The sequence below is a fragment of the Orcinus orca genome, chromosome 5, assembly GCF_937001465.1.
Source record: "Orcinus orca chromosome 5, mOrcOrc1.1, whole genome shotgun sequence".
NCBI classification, from domain to species: domain Eukaryota; kingdom Metazoa; phylum Chordata; class Mammalia; order Artiodactyla; family Delphinidae; genus Orcinus; species Orcinus orca.
In genome coordinates, this window is record NC_064563.1 from 123,735,829 (window position 1) to 123,759,567 (window position 23,739).

General features: G+C 35.1%; 2 protein-coding genes across 22 annotated transcripts in view; one reads left to right on the forward strand and one right to left on the reverse strand.

Annotated features, from left to right (window-relative positions):
* Positions 1 to 18,779, forward strand: part of CHODL (chondrolectin) — a 523,451-nt gene extending 504,672 nt beyond the window's left edge. For 18 of the 21 annotated variants that reach the window (XM_049709916.1, XM_049709919.1, XM_049709914.1 and 15 more), the window contains 5 exons: positions 9,227 to 9,536; positions 9,613 to 9,827; positions 12,971 to 13,057; positions 14,933 to 15,035; positions 17,360 to 18,779. In XM_049709916.1, the coding sequence (XP_049565873.1) occupies positions 9,227 to 9,536; positions 9,613 to 9,827; positions 12,971 to 13,057; positions 14,933 to 15,035; positions 17,360 to 17,444 (800 nt within the window). In that variant the 3' untranslated portion in view covers positions 17,445 to 18,779. Of the gene's footprint in view, positions 1 to 9,226; positions 9,537 to 9,612; positions 9,828 to 12,970; positions 13,058 to 14,932; positions 15,036 to 16,687; positions 16,767 to 17,359 lie in introns of all 21 variants that reach the window. The other 3 variants (XM_033418022.2, XR_007477427.1, XM_004264465.3) reach the window with 3 other exon arrangements.
* A 2,423-nt stretch (positions 18,780 to 21,202) lies between these two features.
* Positions 21,203 to 23,739, reverse strand: part of TMPRSS15 (transmembrane serine protease 15) — a 133,162-nt gene continuing 130,625 nt past the window's right edge. Inside the window, exon 25 of the mRNA XM_004264466.2 lies at positions 21,203 to 21,383. Within this exon, the coding sequence (XP_004264514.2) occupies positions 21,228 to 21,383 (156 nt within the window). The 3' untranslated portion in view covers positions 21,203 to 21,227. The remainder of the gene's footprint in view (positions 21,384 to 23,739) is intronic.

Sequence of the window (23,739 nt, forward strand, 5' to 3'; positions counted from 1 at the left end):
CCCTTACTTTTGGGGAAGGTCTCTTAAAAAACATAAAGATTCTCAAAAGCCTAGGATGAATGAACAGGACCTTACAGGAAAATTGAGCATGGCTATCCTTATTGAAATCTCTTGTGATGCTAATTAAAGTGTTGCAATAAATATTTGTTGAATGTATGTGGGCATGTGTTTTAAGTGTGGGAAGTTTTTTAATGTAAAAAGCACGAGTTCCTTTTCACGTTCTGTGCATCTGTGTAACAGGTGTCACTAGAGGTAGAGGTAGATGACAGCTAACAGCAACTTAATCAGTAGTGAAACTAGACCTTTAGAAACTGGCATATTAAGCTTAATCGTTACTGATCTTCCCTCAGCAATGTGATGTTCTACATCTTCTGAATATAATCCTTCAATGTCTGGTTATCAATCACTCTCCACTAACTTTTTGGCCCTCAGGAGACACTGTAATTAAATACATTGTGAAATGTCACTTGGAAGTGCGTGTTGCTTACATTTTTTTCAGGCTGTTATTATTATTCATTTATAAAATGAAAACTTTACAGTATCAAACAAGGAGGTTACAAAAGCCATAGCATTAGATCCCATTCCCCCTATTTTAGCTTAAAAATAAGTTCACCATAAAACTCATCTGAATGTGTAAATTACTTATCTGACTGCCCTTGTCTCTGTCAGATTTATTCTTGCAAATGAATTAACAGCAGAGATCAGGCTTTGAGCATAAGGTGTTTCTTAAACACATAGAAACACTTCATTGACTTAAATAATATCCACTAGGTATATTCTTATTGTATGCCTTAAACTTTGCAAAGGGAGAAAAAGAATACATAAAGTTAAAAAAAAAACTTGAAAAAACTGTTGATGAAAAGTTTATTTTGTGTTCTATTATTGCATAAATTGCTGCAAACCTTTTGCTCTGTTTTCCTATTAAGTATTTATAGGCATCTTGTAGGTGCCATCTGGAAAATTTCTAATTAACTGAACATGATCTATTTGATTTAACATAAATGATGATGTTTACTTGATATTAAAACAGTTATGTTTTTCTTATGAATAATTTAATTGTCTTTGGCCTTACAAACTCACATTGAAATCTAACCATTAGAAATTGATTTGTGATTTTATCCTTTGAAGACTAATTTTTTACAATATGTATTTCAGCCATAATGGCATGAGTACAGAGGAGTTTAAAGCCTGGCATTTTGGAAGAAGTAGGTCTAATGTCTCCCTGGTTGATGTTAAGCTTTGAGAAGTACATAAACTTTTTCATGCCATTAGGGACCATTTACCAAAATTCTACTCAGCTGTCTGTCAAGTGAAACAAACTCTTTGGAGCCATTATTAGGAGCATACTTAAAATATATGGAATACATTTTCTAATTATTGAATATCAGCACAACCATTTATAATTTCTATTCAGTGTACCAAAATAATTACTGCAGAAAAAAAGACAGGAACTCTCAAAATAATGCTTTATAGCAATTCTCATTTTAGTACTTTATTCAATAAGATACTTTCTGATACTTTTAGCTACACCACCCTTTTTAAAGTTGAGAGCATTATTTATAAATGAAGTGAAAATATTTAAATGAGAAAGAACATTTCAAACATCATCATAATCTGCCCCATAAGATTTAATAGCAGCTAGCAGTAATAGAAAAGTATTTGTGTAGATTACTGGCTATGCTTATTTTGATTCATGGATAGGCAATAAAAATATAAACTATAAGGATAATGATCAAATATTTTTTTAGTGAATTTGTGATTCTAACTTGGGAACTATTTTTAAGGTCTTGGACCTGTACTGATTTGTTGTACACACAGATGTGTAGAGGTTATCTCTGGGGTCTGCCATCATTTAAATCTGTGAAGTGACTGGTGGGTAATGACACCTTTAGAACAAAGGTAAGAGGATTTTACTTTTGGATATAAGGATACATATGAAAAAGAAGAGTTCAAAATTCAGGTCTCTGAGATGGGAGGATATGTTTGAAGAGCACATGCATATTCTTAAGCATTTGAAGTGTTTGAAGTACTGTGTGTGTTTGTTTTTACTTTCTCTTTTTAGTGCACACAGCAGTGATCCATCAACCTGTTTATGCTGCAGAAAGCATTAAGTGTATTTCATGGTACCTCCACATTTCTGCAGAACACTTTAATATGTATTAATTTGAGCTTATTTAAATTGGCAAACATTTTATTTAGAAGACTGGGTGATTTAGACACTTCTGTTTTGATCATGCAAATGCCACAGAATATTGCAAAATCATGGGTGGTGACCAGTAACCTAGATCAAGGGAGATACAAAAACTTTTTAAAATTAAAAAGAAAAAACTGCTGAGCGTATTCCAGCCTATGGTACTATTTTCCATGACATCATCAAAAGCATAAAGTGATGACAGTGCAGTTTTCAGAGATGCAATTACCTTAAGTATCTCTTGGGCAAGAAAGGAACAAATTAATCTTATTACCAGTCATGTAATAAACTACACATTCACCATAGCCATTAATCCTTAACGGCTGTTTTTCATCATTTTATGGTTTTGTTTTTGTAATTCTTTTTCTGGAAGATGGCAATATCTGTTACATTAACATTAGAAAGTGGACAGTGTTGTATAAAGGTGTCCAAAGTGGAAATTAAGCTGATGGTCTCACTAGCAATTTTACTTTCTCCAACCCTCTCTCTTCTGTTAGGTACTTTGCACACAGGTGGACGGATGGACACAAGATTGTTTCTTTCACTGTTTTAACATATTACTGATAATGTAACACAGCCTGACAATTTGACTCCTTGTAATTGGGAAAAAGTTCAGTTTGGACCTTGTTTGTTTTACTTGGAAAATAGAAGGGCTAGATAAAAAAATCATTAAGGACATAAAGGGTCTGAAAATCTGAGATAGATGTTCCAATATGGATCCTGTGTCTAAATGTTCAGTAAAAGAAAATCTACATTCTGCTTAGAAACAAACCCTCAATGTACAACCCCTAGTATATGTTAGCCATCCGGTATCAATAACAGACCAATGCTGAACATGGTAACATAGGTCATAGTAATAATGTACATATTAATCAATCCCTTTATTCATGAAATTCTTCCTTAGAAAAATATATCTGAGACCTCCATGGAGGCAGCATAGAAATCTGGGGACATGTATGAACTGTGGAGCCAGTCTGCTTGGTTCTAAACACTTTACCATTTATGAGCCATGTGAGTTTGGCAAATTATTTAACTTTTCTATGCCTCCCTTGCCTCATTTTTAAAATGGGATGAAAGCACCTTCATCACAGAGTTGTTGCAGGGTTAAAGGGGTTCAAACACAGTAGTGCAGGTTGTTTCATGGACACAGCTGCCGGCCAGGAAGCTGTGAGGGGGCGCTCAACGCGGCAGTCCCTGTGCCTGCAGCTGAGGCAACCTGGAGGAGAGCATAACTTTTTCAAGCTGAGCAGCCTGTATCACCAGGAGAGATCATCTTTCCTAATTTACCCAAAGGTGTGGATTGTGCTAGCAGTGAGGCCCTGCACACTAAACTATTGATAAATGTCAGGCTTTTTTTTTTTTTTTTGGCTGTGCCACATGGCATGTGGGACTTAGTTCCCTGACAAGGGATTGAACCCGTGCCCCCTGCAGTGGAAGCACAGAGTCTTAACCACTGGACAACCAAGGAAGTCCCCTGTCAGGCTATTATTATTGTCATTATTTCTTTAAAACTCCTAACCACTCTCACTTTTTAGGTGAGAAAACCCAGGTCAGGAAAGTTTAAATAATGTCCCCAACGTCCCCACAGTTCCAGTACAGTTCTGGGATTCCAAGCCAGCTCTTAGTGATTGAATGCTTGAATTCTTCACTCACGCAGTTTACCATTTATCTATTTGGTTTACAATTTATTATCTAGATCTTGATTTCAAATACTGGATTAAAAAAATAAATTTCATCCCCTTCTCAGAAAGTTTGTGATACTTCCCAGGTGGAGATGTAGGGCTTGCAGATGCCACCATCATGCAAACAATGACCAAGACTACAGTTTTGGTTGTTTATCAATATAGGAAAACGGATTCGAGCACAATCTTAATAGTGCACTATGCAATTAATTGCATTATAAAATCTCCTGAAAAAATAAAATTTATTATAACAAAACATTTTTATAATGAAATGTCTTAAAAAGTAGGTGTAATATTGAACACTGAAAGCAGAATACTTATGATTGAGAACATTCCCTTTTTTAGTTTGAAAGTTTTACTATTGGAGGTCATGTCACATTGTATGTTGTAGTTGCAGCATATTTATTCCTTTGATTTTGAGTAGAGTAAGAAAGAATTATGAAAAACAAATTATTCTGTGGGATTCTAGTAAAATGTCCAAAGTCTGGTCAGTCTGCTTTGGGGAAGATTTATCATGTAGGTCCTCTTTTGTACAACTTGTTTTTTTTCTTTGCAACTAAAGGTAGATCATAACTGAACAACAGGAATTCATAATCTTCCATGTTTTTACTGAAAAATATGATATAAATTCAATGCTTATTTAATTTGACAATATATGATTATAGTGTGAGGTATAAGAAAAATGTTCTTACTTTCATAACTAAATGAAGACTTAACTTCCAGAAAATTGATAAATATAAGCAAATCAAAGCCAAGTCATAGATCCTTTCTATTCAGGAAGAAAAAAGTAAACTGCCATGACTTTATGAGTTTGGCCCTGCTTTTACATTGTTGCTAAAAGCATCGAAAACTCTGCCAATATTTAGCTCTAAAGGAATTTTCATGACTGAGAAAAAGGACAGAATTATCTATGCATGGAAATAGTAGCAGAATCTTAGCTGTGATAATGATAGGAATGTTTATTTTAGTAGGCGATACTGAAAATTATCTCTAAATTAAAGTGCATGTGTATGTATGTAGTTGTGTGTGAGTGTGTGTGTGTGCATGTGTGTGTGTACGTATGAAACCAGGAGGTGTAGAATCCTGGGTGGAAAGTCTTTCTTGCACATAAGCCAACAATCAAGGGAGGTTTCCCACTACAGGTGTTAGGTAACATTTAGTAAATTATTGTTAGACAGTATCAAGGTAGCCTTAGTGTGATAAAAATTACTCTATGGTTATCTGAATATTTTATGGGTGGTAGGATAGTAGATGGAAGATTAGATGTAGTAGATGGAAGACTAGCTTTCTGCTGGTCAAAATAGTCGATGGAGGATTTTATCTGAATATAATATTTAAAAGTAAGAGAAAAGGAAATTCTCTATGTGATCTCACAGAATGAGAAAGGAGCTAATTATAAGTGTTCCCTAAGAAGATTAGCCTTTACCGAAGTGGGAAAGTTGCTTCGAGAAGATCCGTATTAATGGGACTTTTCTGGGAATTAGGGCAACATTTGTTTCCCAGCTGTTGGGAGTTCCACTGCTATTACAGCCAAGTGTGATCAGCTGAAATCGTGGTGAGCGGTTCAGTAGCTGCTGTTTCTGCTGATTTTGCTGCAACTTGGACCAAATTTGCACCATAAGGTGGAAATCAGTAGTAAAAGAGAATTGGATATGAAGAAATTCCCAGTGTCAGCTTTAACTGATTTTATATAGAGATACCATAAAAACTACAATGTATCTATAATTTCCTTAAAACTGCTTTGCTAGATCTGAACTGCTAGTGACTTTTCAGTTTAAAATTTGTGGACACAGCTGATATTCAATTAATGCACTTTGGAGTTAATATCTGTCTGTAGTTGGTAACTGGCCACTGTCCTGATCCTCTGAGATTCCCCCTGCTATGCAGCCACTACAGTCTGCATCCCCTCATCTAAGACCCTTGGACCACTCCATCATCCACAGCCAAAGCGAGGATGCCCGGCATAGAGAGTGCCAAGGCTGGCTGTGATCCAGGGCTTGTGCAGTATTAGTTCTTAATTATTTTAAATATAATCCCTGTCTATGGATTTTTCTTTAATTATTATTGTTATTATTTCTCTACAGACTAACATTTATCTACAGATTGACATTCCTAGTACCTAATAGTGATATTAGGAATTTCTACAAGACACTTAAAGCTCTCTTATGTATTTAATTAGAAGTGCTATTTTAATTTTATAAATAAGGTAATTTTCGTCATCATTCTTGTATTCTCACCATAAGTAATAAATCTCTGCTGCATTTATTTTTAGTACGTCAAAGATAATGAGAAGAGACTTTTAGCATATATGTCATACCTAGGCATTTTCCGAACTTGTGCTGGCTTTGTTACATAAATAATTTTTACTCATTAAAACTTCCGGCTAATCTGCTTCTTTTTTTTTTTTTTTTAATTTGGCTTCTTTCTATTATCTTGCAAAACAATCTCATTGGACAACTTAATATTTCACAAGTGCTGGAATCAAATTGAAGTCTGAGAGTTCTTGGAGTAAAAAACTGAACAAACTGAAAACTCAAGGGAATGTAGTCCAGATATATTTTGAGACTTAGAAATATGAAAAAGATGTAGAAGATAAAAATGGAAACAGAGCTTGCTTTAAAAATACAGGCATAAAAATCACTAGGCTTAATGGCATTGCTAGAGTATTTCCAGGAACAACCATTTTAAACAATGAAGACATCACAAACCCTAATAATAAATTAGGAGAAGTTTTGAAAAAATAATGATTGTATTAGGATCAACCATTGGGACATCCATGGTCATCTCTCCAGGATTATTTGTTTCAGACTGGTTTGTCCTCTTGACGTCTCTTTAATTCCAGTTTCCCCGTGGTCACTCATAGGAACCTGTTATTTTTCATTAACAATTAGTTGGGGCAGTCTCTTAATTTGTTCTTATTATTCAGTGTGTTGCTCCTGGGTCCAGATCACAGTTAATGAGACAAAGAGGACAACTGGCTGTCTTGCTTGCGTTGCTGGAACTGCTCTGTTATTAGTTGGCTGTTCTCAGCAGTGTCAACTTATTGAATGCCTATTACTCAGACACTGTTGTGAGGTTAATGGCCTTCCACTGATTTCTGCTCCCTCCTGCCTCTAAGTGTCATCACCAGTCATTAATTGGTGATTCTGGGGGAGAATGGATGTGATACCGACGCTGGCTCAGTGTGATATACTGTAATTAAGAATACAAAGCTTGAATGCTTTACTTTTTTTGCCAATGTTTAAATATAATACACCCCACCCCCAGCCCTTCACTACTGTCAAATTTTCTTGATTGGCTATAAAATTAAATGCATAGTGAAAAAGCCTTCAATCCCAACAAGAATTGTAAGCAGTGAAACTATGCCTTGGTTTCTTAGCATGAAGTAATTTGCCTTAATTTTACATAAAATACTAGATAGTCTATTTTCCAAGGTCAAACCTCAAGCTGAAATCAGAGGGACTAAAAGGGTAGTGGAAGCTGTGGACAGCAGGCTGGGGTTAAGGAACAGTGACAGAGAGGGATCCACGGCAGTTTTTAAAGTTGACAGCAGAGATCAGAGGTGAACCAAGGAAGCTAATGAAAAACAAAACAAAACAGCGTGACTGTTCTGGAGATTGCGTCTATAATCTTGGCATACATATTTGTGGTAAAAAGAGATAGGTGTAGGGCTTCCCTGGTGGCGCAGTGGTTGAGAGTCCGCCTGCTGATGCCGGGGACACGGGTTCATGTCCCGGTCTGGGAAGATCCCACATGCCGCGGAGTGGCTGTGCCCGTGAGCCCTGGCCACTGAGCCTGCGTGTCCGGAGCCTCTGCCCCGCAACGGGAGAGACCACAGCAGTGAGAGACCCGCGTACCGCAAAAAAAAAAAAAAAAAAAAAAAGAAAGAGGCAGGTGTAAACAGTACAACAATAGGAATTCCACTGCTAAATCCTGTACACTGTAATATCCCCGTTACATATATGGCTGTATTATGACCCAATATGATCATTCATATTTGTAGTTATGTCACTAAGTAATTAGGAATATTCATTGTGCTCAATTCCTAGAGGTATGTGAAATTCAATTTTAAGAGGGTTTTTAAGTCAAACTTTCATTGCCTATGTATTTAAGTCTTCACTGATGTAGTCTGAGCAGAAGTAGAGTGATGTCACAGCAATGAAGCTTGATAATAAAAGGTGATATTTCATTAAGAGATCTCAAGAATTATTTTAAGTTTAACTTGTGGTTCCATTTAATATCTTGACACAAGTTTATATTCTCTATATAGTGACTTCTAAAATCATTAATAGATATCAGGATAGATGGTTAAACTGAGTGCTGTAATTTATAAAAACCTTTAAAATACCAGTGAAAATAAAAATTACATTTTCAATTTCACCTCCAAATTCTGAGTATTCTATAAGTACTCTAGCAAGTTAACCTGTCACTTCTAATACAATATTATATTAATAAATTGGTTTTTAAAAATTTATTTGTTTTTGGCTGTGTTGGGTCTTCATTGCTGTGCGTGGGCTTTCTCTAGTTGCTGCGAGCGGGGGCTACTTTTCGTTGCAGTGCACGGGCTTCTCATTGCGGTGGCTTCTCTTGTTGTGGAGCACGGGCTTTAGGCGTGTGGGCTTCAGTAGTTGTGGCACGTGGCCTCAGTAGTTGTGGCACACGAGTTTAGTTGCTCCACAGCACGTGGGATCTTCCTGGACCAGGGCTCAAACCCATGTCCCCAGCATTGGCAGGCAGATTCTTAACCACTGTGCCACCAGGGAAGTCCCCAATAAATTGTTTATTATTAGCGTTACCTTCATTCTGACTTCTGTTAACTTTCAATTTTAATGTATTTGCTCTCAGATATATACAATAAAAACAAATATTTACACCTTAAATTTGCCACTTTATTTAAATTTCAATTATTTAAATGTATTCACTTCATGATACCTTATGTAAATTTGCATTTTTTACTTGTTTTTAATAATTCCTTTATGAATTATGATTCTTATTTCATAATTTTGACCTTTTAGCTTCCTTTACTGTGAATACCTGACATTTTTTTAAGCTACTTTCACTCACTATGGTGTCAGTTTTCAAAATCTAAGCCAGGAGAATTATTACTTCCCTTTACAAAAATTTCCTTGATATACTGTGTTTAAAAGTTTATGTTACAAGTTTATTAGGGAATCAATTTGCTTTTGTAAATTGAAATAAGAATCTAGAAAATAAACTTTATGCAGCGGTTCAATGGGAGAAGCATTCCTGGCAGATTGTTTCTGTTTTGATTGGTTCTTTCATTTTAATTTGTAGTAAGTAGCATTATGAATATAGTTCAGATAATCAGTACATGGGCATCTTTTTTCTTCAGGCCAAAAGGTATGTTTTGCTGATTTCAAACATCCCTGCTACAAGATGGCCTACTTCCATGAGCTATCCAGCCGAGTGAGCTTTCAGGAGGCACGCCTGGCTTGTGAGAGCGAAGGGGGAGTCCTTCTCAGCCTTGAGAATGAAGCAGAACAGAAGTTAATAGAAAGCATGTTGCAAAACCTGACAAAGCCAGGAACCGGGATTTCTGATGGTGATTTCTGGATAGGGCTTTGGAGAAATGGAGAGGGGCAAACATCTGGTGCCTGCCCAGATCTCTACCAGTGGTCCGATGGAAGTAGTTCCCAGTACCGGTGAGTAGGGATCCTGAGGACGCAAAGGGGGCTACTCAGAGGGCAAAGGACAAAGGGAGATTTCTGTTATCTGTAGAGGATGTCAGAATAGAACAGGAACTAAGAAGTGTTCCTGCTGCTCTGTACTTGGCAGAAACTGGTATACTGATGAACCTTCCTGTGGAAGTGAAAAGTGTGTTGTGATGTATCATCAGCCAACAGCCAATCCTGGCCTTGGGGGTCCCTACCTTTACCAGTGGAATGACGACAGGTGCAACATGAAGCACAATTACATCTGCAAGTATGAACCAGGTAGGAAGCATTGTAATTCCGTAGGAGCAGATTTTGTGCATATTTGCTTATATTAAGTTTTATCTTTAACCTTCACTACCTTTGGCTCGTTTTGTTTTCCTGCTGTGAAACATGGAATTACTTTGCAGTTTGATGACAAAGTATTGAAGCACACTAGGCTATAAAGCAAACTGCCCTATGAGTTAAATAGAAGGGAGGAACTAGAAAACAACCAGAGGGGGTTTTTTAAGAGAAAATAATTATTTCTAATATTAAGGCCAAACTGTGTTTTTGTAAACAGATTTTATGAAGAATAAATATCTATTTAAAAATATTTCAAAATTTAGTATAGTGTGTGTGAAGTAGGTGTAAGACACCAAAGCACCTGTAGGTTTACACATCTGATCAGTAGTTCTTTAGATTTTCTGGTGAATTTAAGGGAAGCAATCAACATTCTCCTGGGACATTAGCTTATCATTTCATGACGTGATACTTGGTTTGTGCTCCTCAGTGAAAGTCAGAGAACCATGGTGCAGAAAAGTAGGGGCGTGTGCCTCATTCTCCGCGTGATCCTCATTCTTTGGAATATGCCTCGGCAGGCAGTTCGCTTTTGTTTGAAGTCTCCAACTTATTGCCATATGGAGCACGTGGGAAGATCGCACTGACCTGAGCTACGCTAGTGTGGTTTCCTGCTGAAATAGTAAATTTGAGTTACTTTGACTAGAACAACTCAACTGAATTGATATCTGACCAAAAGAGAGACTAATCAGAACGATGTAAACTCATCGTTTTAATCATCAAATAAAGTCAAATTAGATATTTAGGCTATGAGGATTTTTTTTTTTTTTTCTGTTTTCCTCTTCTCAGTGTTTGGAAGTTTCATTTGAACTCTTCCAAGGGCTGTCTGCTTGACCTCATAACGTGTTCGTGGAAGGCAATTACAATCAAGTACTGCTATTTCCATTATTCTGTTGAAATTACATGAGTCTTCTTCTCATAAGACTGTAAAGCACAAGGGATTATTTGGATTAGATTTACCCTTCTCTTATGTTTATCCTGTTCTTGAGTATATTAGCCTACTTTCTTTATCCCTGGTGAGTTTAGTCTTTAAACCTCTTGGTTGCTAAATGCATCATTACCCTCCTAGAAGCCTTTGCAAAGCTATATCTGTTACACACTTAGGTTCTTTGTCTTAATTTTTTTCCTAGAAAAATATGAAGTTGAAATTCTTTGATATTTTAAATTTGTGACGCTGTGTGCTTGAAACTATTAAATGAAACAAAGTATATTACAGCATATTCTTAATACAATATTATCTTCATTCTTTGAGCTTTTAGGTGACCCTTTGTATTTTATTTTATTTTATATCATATTTACCACATTATTCAGGTCACTATTCCCCAGAATCCTCATGTTTTGTATTAGGTAGTCTAGGTTTATATTACTCATGGAAGAGCATTTTAGACATAAAATTAGTTTTTCATTTATCTTCTATATTCTACCTAAATCTTCAAATACCTATAGTTTTTTAACAAGATTCTTTCATGTATTTTTTGTTTTTGAAGCACATGTACACTTCTACAGTATAAAAGTTCCTAGAATTATTAATGTATAGAATTTTTCTACTTTGTTTTACTTTAAATATTTTCATTTTTATATATTTTCTATGTAGTTAACCTTCTTTCCTTGAGCTTAGTGTCTTATTTATGAAGGATGTTGGTTTGATTAAATTCCTTGCTTGTATAGTCAGTGCTTTTTTGATGGTAAGTAGTTAACTTCTTTGGCTCCGGATGCGCAGGCTCAGCGGCCATGGCTCACGGGCCCAGCCGCTCCGCGGCATGTGGGATCTTCCCTGACTGGGGCACGAACCCTCGTCCCCTGCATCGGCAGGCGGACTCTCAACCACTGCGCCACCAGGGAAGCCCTACATTAAGTACTCTCGCTCTTAGACATTAAAAATAGTATGTAGGAGATTATGTTTCTAAAATTTTGTTACTTAATCAGCAGTTGCAGTAAAGTTTGTTAAAATATTTTAAAGATAACCAGTTCTATGTTGATAAATTGCATAATATCTGTATTATTTGTTCAGCAAATACCAGTTGAGCACCTAGGGGCATAGAGTGCCTAAATTCTGTGTAGGATAGGACTGTGTCGGGCAAAGTATCAGGGTAATATGCGTGTATAAGAATAATAAATATTATTATAGGATGGTGTATGATTAAGCTTCTAATGAATAGAGACTATGTGACCAAATTAGAGTAAACATGACATTAAAATGATTTAATATTCTAAAACTAATGTAAGAGCTGCATGTGTTTTTTTCTTTTCCATTAATTGACAAAAATAAACAGAATTATATTTTTGGAACAAATGAAAACAAATTTACAGGTTATTTTCTTAGTAATTCAATTTATTTTCTCTGAACTATTAATTTAATTAATAGTGCCCTAGGGAAAAAAAAAAAAATTAGGCAAGAGAGCAGTACCAGATCATTGTAAGAAATTTCAACAGTTTTCAAGTGTGTGACAATTGAAGAAATCTTGCCTCATAAAACCAGGGAAAGAAACAACTTGCAAGCCTTAATTTATGATTATTTTTTAAAGAAGTAGACACTATTGGAAAGCAAATCTAAGATGACATTGTTTGTAGGGGACATAAATGTGCTTTAGAACATTTTTACTTGAATCATCAATTCCAGGTGCAGTCCATATGCAGTTATCTGCTGCTTATTGTTGTGATGAGAAATCTAAATTATACACCAATAATAGTACAGAAATAATCCTGCTGGTCTTTGAATCGCAGTTAGTGTCTCATGTTATGCTCACCAATTCTTGCCTATCTTTTCCTACTTTTGTACCTCCTTTGTCATTATTACCTGTAGTCGGTTATCATCAGCATAGATGCTCTGGATTGCTAAATGCAGTTTGGGGTTACAGGGGTTCACCCAGTGGATCCAAGTTGCAAAGAGATCTTTATTCAGAGGTAATTAAATGTTGACTTTATAGTTAGATCATTTCATATAAATTTAAATTCAAAATACAATTAGCTGGAATTATTTTTAGAAATCAATGTTTATTTTGTTTTATAATAAACTTTTATTTTCATCTGCATTTGTATTTGTCTTATTTATCATTATGTATGACAACTGCACTTATTATTTACAGAGATTAATCCAACAGCTCCGATAGAAAAGACTTATTTTACAAATCAACCTGGAGACACTCATCAAAACGTGGTTGTTACTGAGGCAGGTAATTAGTTCACATGTCTCTAACTCACCTATCAAGAGAAGAAAATGTACTTTTACACTTTGCTTCACGTTGGCCCCAACTTTTCTTGTTGCTTGGTGAAATAGTGCACTAAATATAGGCCTATGGAAATTTACTTTAGGACTAGGTTAGAACAAATGATGCTAAGCTAGTTTTTGAATAGAGAAACCTATTTTGTTTTCTTTCTATTTTCACTTAAGTGGATGTATCTAGTACTAAACTAAGTATATCCTACACCAAAACGTGGATCCACAAGGATCTTCCCCAGTATGTAGGTGTTATGATGTAAATGGGTGCATTCAGTGGCCTATAAACTGTTGGGTACTGTTAAATGTTTAGGGATTGGCTGGGGTGGGCTGGGCTTAAAAAAGCCTTATTTGTAGACTTTGAGTTTTCTGTGATGTGGATACTCCCACCCTGGTCAGTTTCAAGCTACCAAGTGACATCACTGAACAGCAGGTTGGGTAGTAGGCATCCAATGAGCTTTCAACTCTGTGTCTCCAGCACGCCACTGTCTGCAAAAGACACAAAATGCAATCCCAGTGCAAATCTCATGTTAGTCAAAAACTGCTCTTAGGATCCTTTAGGGGCTTGTTTTAGCATGGCCCTATGCCAATCGGACAGGAATATTAATTTATACTAGTTACTTCGTAAAGATTGAGCCAAAGACCCAAAGTCTCAAAGTCTTTCCACAGGTGATGCAAAATCCATGAAAGAGTATGAAATACTTTCTTTTTTCTTTACTCTTATATGTAAAGGATCATGATGGTCTTTTGAAAAGGAAAGGAAATGTGTCTTGAATCCTTAAAATGCTTGCGGTCACTTTAACAGGCTCAAGAGTGGATGAAAACATAGCAGATTATCCCCAAAATACCCCATCACTTGACCTCAGTTAATTTTTCTTCTCTTAACAAAGGAAATGATGTGCAGTTAAATGGAGAGTTTGATCTAAGTCCTGTCCACTTTGACCAGAATTATTTAGATTAATTATGATGATGGCTTTCAATTTGCTAGCTCAATGCATAGTTTTCCAATTTGCTTTTCTTGTATGGACATGATATTAAACTTTAGCGCTTTTCACTTTCAGGTGTCTGATTTTAAAACCATTCAGAACATGTAAATCTAATTAAATAGATCAGTAAATAATTACATTAGGAATATTTACCCTCCTATGACATTGAAAAATTTTTTGATAAAGTCATTTTAAGCTGTATGGGACATCAGTGTGGCACTTTTTTATTTTACCAAGAATACCTAACGTTATCAAATGTGATAGAACAGGATTAAAAGATGATCCATTTTAGAATTTAATGAAGATCAAGTGTTTATGCCTCTGTAGTCTTATGTCTCTAGGTTATGACTCTATCATCATTTAATATTTACGTATTTTGGTTTAATCTCAGAGAGTCACGCGTATCATCATGGTACTGGGCTTATTAGTTAGGATAATTACATATCCAAAAATCAGCAATTATTTTAATCATGATTATTCTTTAATAATCAGTACTTGTTTCTCAAAGTAATAACTGAGAAGGATTAATGAAGTGAGATAACTGAGATTATTAATATGTTGTAAAAACCAGTTCCTATCTTAACTGAAGATTTAATAATAGTTTTGGAAATATGGACATTTAAGTGGAGCATGGCAGCCATGCAGTATATTTTGTTTTTAATTTCTAATGAAACATGAATATATTATTTCATTAGATTATTCAGTATTCTGGGAAGAACTTTACTTGGAATCTTATTGATAATAATTATACTTTGCCTTAACTTTTTGGAAAGATTTTATACAACTTTCATGTCAGAATCCTGCCTCAACTATCTCTTTACGTTAAGACTGTTTTACTTTTGTAGGAATAATTCCCAATCTAATCTATGTTGTTATACCAACGATCCCATTGCTCTTACTGATACTGGTTGCTTTCGGAACCTGCTGTTTCCAGATGCTGCATAAAAGGTAAATAACTCATATATGCAGAGACAACTTGAAAAGCTTTAAATAGGTTTTCAGGACTCTTTAAAAATTTAGCATAAAATTATATTTTTAAGTTGTCTTAAGAAAGTTTTGATTTTCATGTCTGTCAGTACATACCCGTATACATAATCTAATAAAATATACCTTGATTATAGGATTATGAATTATCTCATTTAATCCTCACAAGCCATATGAAGTAGGTATCCTTCTGTTTCCATTTTTCAGTTGAGAAGATGGTGGCTTAGATGAGTCACACAGTTTGCCTTGGGTCTCATAGCTAATGTGTGTGATGGACCTGAAATGTGAATGCTTATAAGCTCACAACATATGCAACTATGTTACACTATCTCTTTTTATTAAATATAAGCATTAATGCTAAACCTTTCAATCCTGACCTCAAGTTGTATAAAAGAATTGAGTTTTGTAAGTGAACTTTGTAGTACCTTTTCAAAATTTCAATTCATAGCCTTCTGTTTTATTTCCAAAGAATCTTTTAAGTATAGGAACTATAGTATAATGGTAAAAATGGGTTACTTTTTAGTAGGCATCTTGAAATAAAGGATATGTCTTAACAGCAAGATTCTTGAGAGTATTCTTTTATATCTGTTTATGCATACCCTGAGTTACAGGTGAAATTTTTTCATATGTGTCAGTTTGGCAATTAAACTAAAACATTAATGTATGAAATATAAATATGTATCAAAGGAAAAAGGAAAAGATGTGGATTTTAATTAGTGTGTGCTTGCTAGAATAAATTAGACATCTTTGTCAAAGTGTTTTAAATAACAACTGATTAAGAGAATGCTTCCTTCAGGGAAGGACCTGCAAATAAGTCATTTTTCTCTTTTGACTTTCCTTCATCTTCTTCTTTTCCTGAAATGAACCCTAAAGAATTGCTAAGTAAAAATGCCCCAGAAAAAAAATTAAATAGATGTAAACTCTAAATGGTTCACATAAATTTTTTAAAGAATCCAACCTGTGATTTACTGGCTGTTTAAAGAAGACATTTTGAATAATGATAAATAAAGCCTGGCAAATTAATACTACCTATTGTGACATATTTTGTCCTCTTGACTTTCATATATATATATATATATATATATATATATATATATATATATACACAACACACTTAAAATTATTTTTCAATATTTTATGCAGAATAAAGACAATAGTAAATATCTAATTTTTACCCTTAATTCCTAAGGCTATAGATGGAAAGAAAATTTATGATTACGACGAACAATGAAGTAGAGCGAGGATTTGATATAAATCCCCCCCATAACCCAGCCAAACTGTTACAGAAGAGCTGTAAATAACAAATCAATTTGAAAAAAAAAAGGATTTGAAAAAAATTATGTAGACCTTCTCATTTCTAAAATTAACATTAGTAAAGTGCCTGTTTTTGGAGTTTTCTCTGAAGTTCGTTTTCCTTCTTCCAAATAGTGTGTTGTTGTGGAGATTCCGCTCATTCTCAAGTCTTCCAGGTTTTTATACTTTGAAGACCCGTGGAGTTTTCACTTGTTTGAAATTCTCAGAGTGAGAAAATAAATCAACATAGACTGCCTCTGAAATTAAGCTGTTAGCGCTTAATTCATTCTCTCTTAGATCCTCCCCTTTTTCCTTTCTTCCAGGAAAGCAAGGAGAAACTTCATCAAAGACTCAACTCCATTGTCATCTGAATGCCTTGCAGAAAGTTTAAATTCCAATCTGGTACACATGATGGCTTCTGTCATTCCATGTCATGTTCAAAATAAGAAGTCTTGTTTCCTTAACTCATAATAACTCCTAAATTAAATAAATACTAATGCTACACAAAAGCCACATTAATAACTTAACCACCCTTTTGTTTTAACCATTTAGGAAACTTTCATGTTTTTCATAGACTTTGCTTGGCTTATTTTCCATTCATGTTAGATGACTTCATAGATAGAGATGTACTGATCTTACTTAATTGGGTGCAAATCTCTAAAACATATCATTTAGATATGGTAATTTATTAGTAACAAATTCACAGTTAAATTGAAGTCAGTTAAGTAATATTATAAAATTGTATGACTCGGGCTTGTTTAGGAAGGCTTCATTTCTTTCTTTGAAGGAATTCTGCAATGTCTGATAGACAGACTGATTACCATCTTCACATACTGGAATAATCTAGAATTTTTTGTAGGAATGAAAAAGTATGCTGGTGAGAGAAGAAAGACGCTTTCATAATAAGGGTCTGACATATCTCCAGTTGGACCAAGACATGCCTAGTTTGATAAGAAGTCTCAGACATTGAACTTATTACTTCTTCTGTTTTTCAGTAAAGGAAGAACAAAAACTAGCCCACACCAGTCCACACTGTGGATTTCAAAAAGCACCAGGAAAGAAAGTGGCATGGAAGTATAATAATTCATTGACTTGGCTCCAGAAAAGAAAATAGAGTTTTGTAATTCTGGATCTGTATAAGGAATGGCATCAGAACATTAGCTTGGAATGGCTTGAAATCTCAAAGGATGTACAAGATGAACTGTAAGCTCCCCCTTGAGGCAAATATTAAAATAATTTTTATATGTTTATTATTTCATTTATAAAATAACGCTGTGCTGATAATGGAGTGAGACATGCTTATTTTGCTAAAGGATGCACCAAAACTTCAAGTAAATAGGATGGACCATGCAGATTAAATTGCTATGAACACATCAGAGAAGTATGTGCATTGGAAGCAGTTATTTTTGTTTCTTTCACCTTTCATAAGTTGTAATCTAGTTAATGTAAGGTAAATTGCATTGAAGTTTACAGTGTGCAAAATATTTTTCCTTTACATAAGTGTTAGATAAAAATGGACTGTTCTTGTATTTATTTTTACAGTGTTTCTTTTTTAAATACATGCTGTTTTGATTAAAGAAATGTATCACTGTTGTCAACTGAATTCACACACACATAAATATATTACCATAGAAAAAGTTGCTTTTCTAGAAATGGCTCATCTTCTTTTAGTTTCTCTGCTTTGGGTCAGAGTAGGTTTAGGAAATCTCTTCAGAAATAAGAAGTTATTTCATTAACCGTGGTATAAATCTAGTCAAGTATTTTACTTGGAGGCAAGAATTGTCTAATTTCAGTTGTGCAAGACATGTGCCTTACAATTATTTTGCATTTAAAATTCAACAGATTTTGTAATAACTTTGTTAATAGCTGTATAAACAATAATATACTCAATCTAGAGCAACAAAAGTGGCATACATGATATAAATCATATGTCTTCACGTATTCCCTATGTAACCACAAGTAGCTCTCGGAGGGTTCTGGAATCGATTTGGCCCCTACCTTGCCAACAAAACAAAGATGGTTGTGTGGGGTCTGGGACTGACCCTGGAGGCCGATACCTACAGAGTTTGTCTAAGGTTTTTCCTAGCTCCATTTAGCCTCTGTCAGCATATAAGGCGGTTTTACAGTTGGGACTAGTTGAGTGGTCACCACTAGTGTGCAGTTAAGCACAGCACACTGACATTTCCGCAAGGAAAGAAACTGAATTAGTATAAAAATGGGTTGGAGGGCATCAATGATCACGTGTTCGCTGTTCACGTTTGGCTGAGAGAGTAAACTGGGGTGCCTCTGTCCTATCTTCTAGTTTCTTCAATGCTTGTGGCTCCTTCTTCTCAAGAGAGAGTTGTAACTATCTGGTTTTCAAATGTCTCTGTGCTCCTTTTAACCAAATAAAAAGTTCTTGTTTCTGAAGAATGATCATTGGTGTTGTCTCAATATCTTAAGTGAACAAAGTACAGATATGTTTGCAATAAACTAGGGGAACAAATGACTGTTTACGTGTGGTAAGAATGGAAGTTATGGTTGTACACTGTTTTAAACCTCATCTTTTCAGTTAGATAATGAAGAGCTTTCACTAAGGCAATTCACAACTCCAGTTGGTTGGCAAAATTAAGAGGCAAAATAGAAATTAGTGGGCATTGGTCCTTTTTCAGCTGCTCAGAGACTGAGGAAATAGGCAGCTGCATTCTAAGCTTAGATCTGCCCACATTTAGCACTTCTTTTTCTTTTCTTGGCGACCCATCTTTCTGGGCAGAATAGGAGACCAGCTGCTGGGATCTACCTCTTCCCTCCAAGCTCCCACCATGCATTTCTTCCTTTAGTCAGGACTTGATGGAGGGAGACTAGGCTTTCCCCATCGTCTGTGCCACCCACAACTGCAACAGCTGCAGGGCAGGAGAGGCAAAGCAATGGGGAAGGGACTTGGTTTTGCCTTTTATCTTGATCCAGAGCTGGATTACTCTTCCGGTGTCAATTACTAAACGCATAAGTTCCTAGAGTTGGGATAATGAACTTCTGTCTTATTGGAAGATGGTAGAGAGACTGTCCTAAGGGTTCCTTAAGCTGACCTTTGAAAAATAAAAAGGAATAGATGTTGTATTTGTATATTCAGAGCATACTTCTAATAAATGTGAAATGCAGAGCAATATTCAGGAAATAAAATCAAACAGCAGACCCTACCCTTGCTGTTCCATCCTTCCTAACCACTCCATCCTTCCTATTAGGAACAGGTCATTGGAAAGGTTTTAAAAAAGAGTAGTGTGTTCAGGGACTCCCAATTTTTGTCCTAAGAATAAATCCTGTGATTGTTTACCAAGAATTTGTAATCCTCAATCATCTGGATACACCTTTTCTTTTTTTAATTTTTACTGCAGTATAGTTGATGTACAATGTTGCATTAGTTTCAGGTGTACAGCAAAGTCAATCAGTTATACATATATCCACTCTTTTAGATTCTTTTCCCATATAGATCATTACAGAGTATTGAGTAGAGTTCCCTGTGCTATACAGTAGGTCCTTGTTGGTTATCTGTTTTATATATAGCAGTGTATACATGTCACCTTCTTTATATGGTATTGTTTTCCCTTTCTCTGACCATTGCCCAGAGAGAGTCTTTTGCTAGGACAACTCATGATTATCTACTGTCCCTTCTCCCTGAAATTTCAGGATCTCTCCCACTTACACGGTGGTCCCCACTGCCTCTTCAGTACGTCAGTAACAACTATTCCTCTCAGGTGTAGCCCAAGTCTCCTTTCTTCCATAAGGCCAATATAAACTGATTGACCCCTTCTTTCAACTGCTTGAAACCTTACTCTCTCTTCTATTACTTTGGACCATATAGACCCATGCAAGAATGTGTGTGTGTGTGTGTACATTTGTATTAATTTGTATGAATTTTGTCTTCCTGAAAAAATCAGTAGATTTTGTGTGGTAAGCTAAATTGAAGTTTACACTTACTCTGGAAATGATCCAAGAGTTTAAAGCAGTGGAGCAAATTCATTTATTCCACATTTTTGGCCTTCCAGTGGGCAATTCAGCTGTGTCTAAATAAGTTTTGCACATGTTAGAAATATCCACTGTAACTCATCTATCAGAGAAAAACCACATTTGTAATAGTTGTATTTCTTTGATATGTCTGATAATTTTTGGAAACCTAAAAAACACTAGCTTGAAATAAACGGACTGTATGAATAATCCAGGTAAAAAATGATCCAATGAAAGTATGACAATATTAGTTAATTTAGCTTTAATTTTGGTACAAGGGCGATATATGGACTTGTGCTATTTTGCTGTTTAATTAGCTTATTTGAGAGAATTGTGCGATCAATTTAGTTCAGGTCTGTGACATGAGCTTACAATAAATATTTTTGATAAGTGGGAAAAATATTAAGGATGTGCTCAAGTTGGATTGGAAATGCATTTGGATAGAAAAGCAGGAGAATTACTGAGATTCTTATAATAGTGATCTAAGCTGGAATTAGATAATTTACAGCAGTCTATTTTAAACAATAACATACTTTGTGCAAATAGTTTATTTTGCTTCTCCTAATTTTGCTTAAACTTTAAGTGTAATAGTATATGCTTTAAAATAACATTCCTTTAAATAAGAGAATATGATCAACATAATGATTAAGAACAAAGGAAATATCTGTGAAAGAATAACTGTTCACAATAAAATCAAACTTTATTATTTTAAAGTTACTTTGTATTGTAAAGATTAGTTTTTGTTTTCTCCCCCAGCATTTCAGTGGCTTAGGTAAAGAATCAAGGCTTTTAGAAATGATTTTTTCAAAACTCTCAATTTCCATGCTCCTTAAAGTGGAATGGCAAAACTGCCTGCTTTTCATCTTTGCTTCAGGAAACACTCTAATGTAGAAAACTTTGTATCCATTCTGTGAACCTCGGAACCCGGGAGCACACCCCTGGGCGATTAGGCAGTGCACACTGGTATCCAAATGAGGTCACACCAACCAGGAACCATCTGTTGTTTTCTTGGCACGTGAGTGGTCCTCCTGAATCCCCCTAAAGAGTAAATTGCAAAAGAAAATTGTAGATGTGTGATCAATTGATATAAATATATATATATATATATATATTTTTTTTTTAAGCAAATAAGTTCAAAACTGAAGATCAAAAATATGGTTTAATTGCCATTGCAAGTCATCTGTAAATATTCTCACCATCACTCTAGGCCAAGAATTAGAAATTTTCACTGCTCAGTAAGTACACAGAGAAACTATAGCAACTAAAACAAAATTTATATGTAATTTTTTATGAGTTACTCTTATAGCAAGCATTTCCTTGCTTTAAGTATGGCATTTTAATGGGTACCAAGAAATTTTCTAAGGCACAACTCTGAGAGCATCCCAACCAAAATATATGTTAAAAGCTAATCCTTTTATTAAAGGAGATATGTCCTAAGTATTATGAGGGGCTTTGTGGTAAGACAATATTCCACATTATGTGCTTTAGGATAACTAATAACTCACACATAAAGTTGATTTTAGTTCTCTTGGGCAGCATTAACTTTTTAGCATTAGACAAGCACAGTCAGATTTGAAAAAAAACCAATATTTCAGCTGAAATAGGCACATTTATGATATAATTTCTAGTGAGAGGCACACATTTTCATCTATCTTAATTGATGAAATGCTTTTAATTTTCATAAATGTTAATTATAGCAATGCCTAGTTGAGTTAATTACATAGATTTTATTTCCACAGGATTATTCCCGTGTAATGCAAATGAATATAAAGCAAATGTATAGTACCGTTATTTAATGACAGAGAATTGACAAATATTGTCTCCCACATTAATTGTGACAGCATTTTAAATTAATCTCTTTTATATTTATGAAGGAATTTAAAGCCTTGTGTACTTTGGTAAATCACTGGTACAATAGAATATTTCAGCTAAGCTTATGTTAAAAAGTATCCTGAGAGACATTTTGCCTGATTCTTTATCACCTTTGGGACTTATATTTAAGGGAAAAAATTGTGGTCTAGAAACTCACCCTTTCTCTCCTGAGGGAGAGGAGTATAAATCTCATTGGCAACCATGGGTTACTCCTTTTCTAGATGTAACAAATGCGTTCAAGCTGTTTGAAGGCGGGGGTTGTGATTGGACTTCTGCATCCTAAGCCTTAGTTCATAATATGGTTCAGAAATATTTACGGAACAATGTCAATTCAAGGTAAGAATAAATACTGACTCAAAGTGATATGTGACTTAGAAGTTAGTAAAAATAAACCTCAAATGTTTGGGTATTTTAAAAAGGAGTCATTTGGTTTGCTTCATATCTTCAAAAATAATTTCATATTTTTTAAAAGACAGTAGAATCCAGACGTTGATTACTTGAACAAGGATTTTAAATTACCCAGCACGTACTGGCTCAGTGGCTGTTATTCAAAGAATCCACCAGCAGGCCTGAGGCCAAACAGCTGAGTGTTCTGTCTGTGTCTATCACTTCCCATCATCTAACTACATACACCATTTCAGTTCTACTGTGTTACTTCTCTTCGCCTTCATTTTCTGATTTGTTCAATGAAGTTATTTCCTTCCATTATCTCAGAGATGTGTAAGTACTTCAAAAATATGAGTGAATGTCCAGACCATAAAGTATTAACCTAAAATTTATGTTTCTACGGAGATGCTATATTTATAAAGGAAAACAAAAATCATTAACTTCTTTGACTGAACATCTGAGTATAAGGGTTGGAGACCATTTTTATTTAGGGTAGTGGTTCTTAAAGCTTGGGTTGCGTCAGAATCACCTGAGGGCTTGCTCACACAGACATTGCTGGGCCTCCACCTCTAGAGTTTCTGATTCAGTGACTCTCTGGCAAGGCCAAGAATTTGCACCTATAACAGTATTTCAGGTGATGCTGATCTCCTGGATTGGAGGCCACAGTTCAAAAACCAGTAGTGTATAGAACAAGTCTCAGAATAGTCAGCAGAATGGGTTTTCTCTTTGTGTCATTCACTTAGTTTTATAGAGAGAGGACTTTTGACAGCCACTCATGGTGCCTTAAAATCCAAACAGCTGCCTAGCAAGCACAAGCCTTTGGGAAGCCAGAAGATATTCAAGAACATGTGAATGACTAATAAGGCAAATTCTTCACCACTATAGGGAAAAAATAATGCTTCGAAGAACTTATTCAAGTGATATATCAATAGTAACATATGCATAATTTAAAATAATGTATCCTTTTGTAATCAGTCCTCCTTTTTAACACAATATTAAAGATGAACAAAGAAAATCATGTAACTCTCTAGACGATCGATTACTCAATCATGATAACATTACATTATACAAGGTATTGCCTTGTGTGGGAGCTTTCTTACTTGCTAATGAATAACATACTTAGACTCTCTAGAAA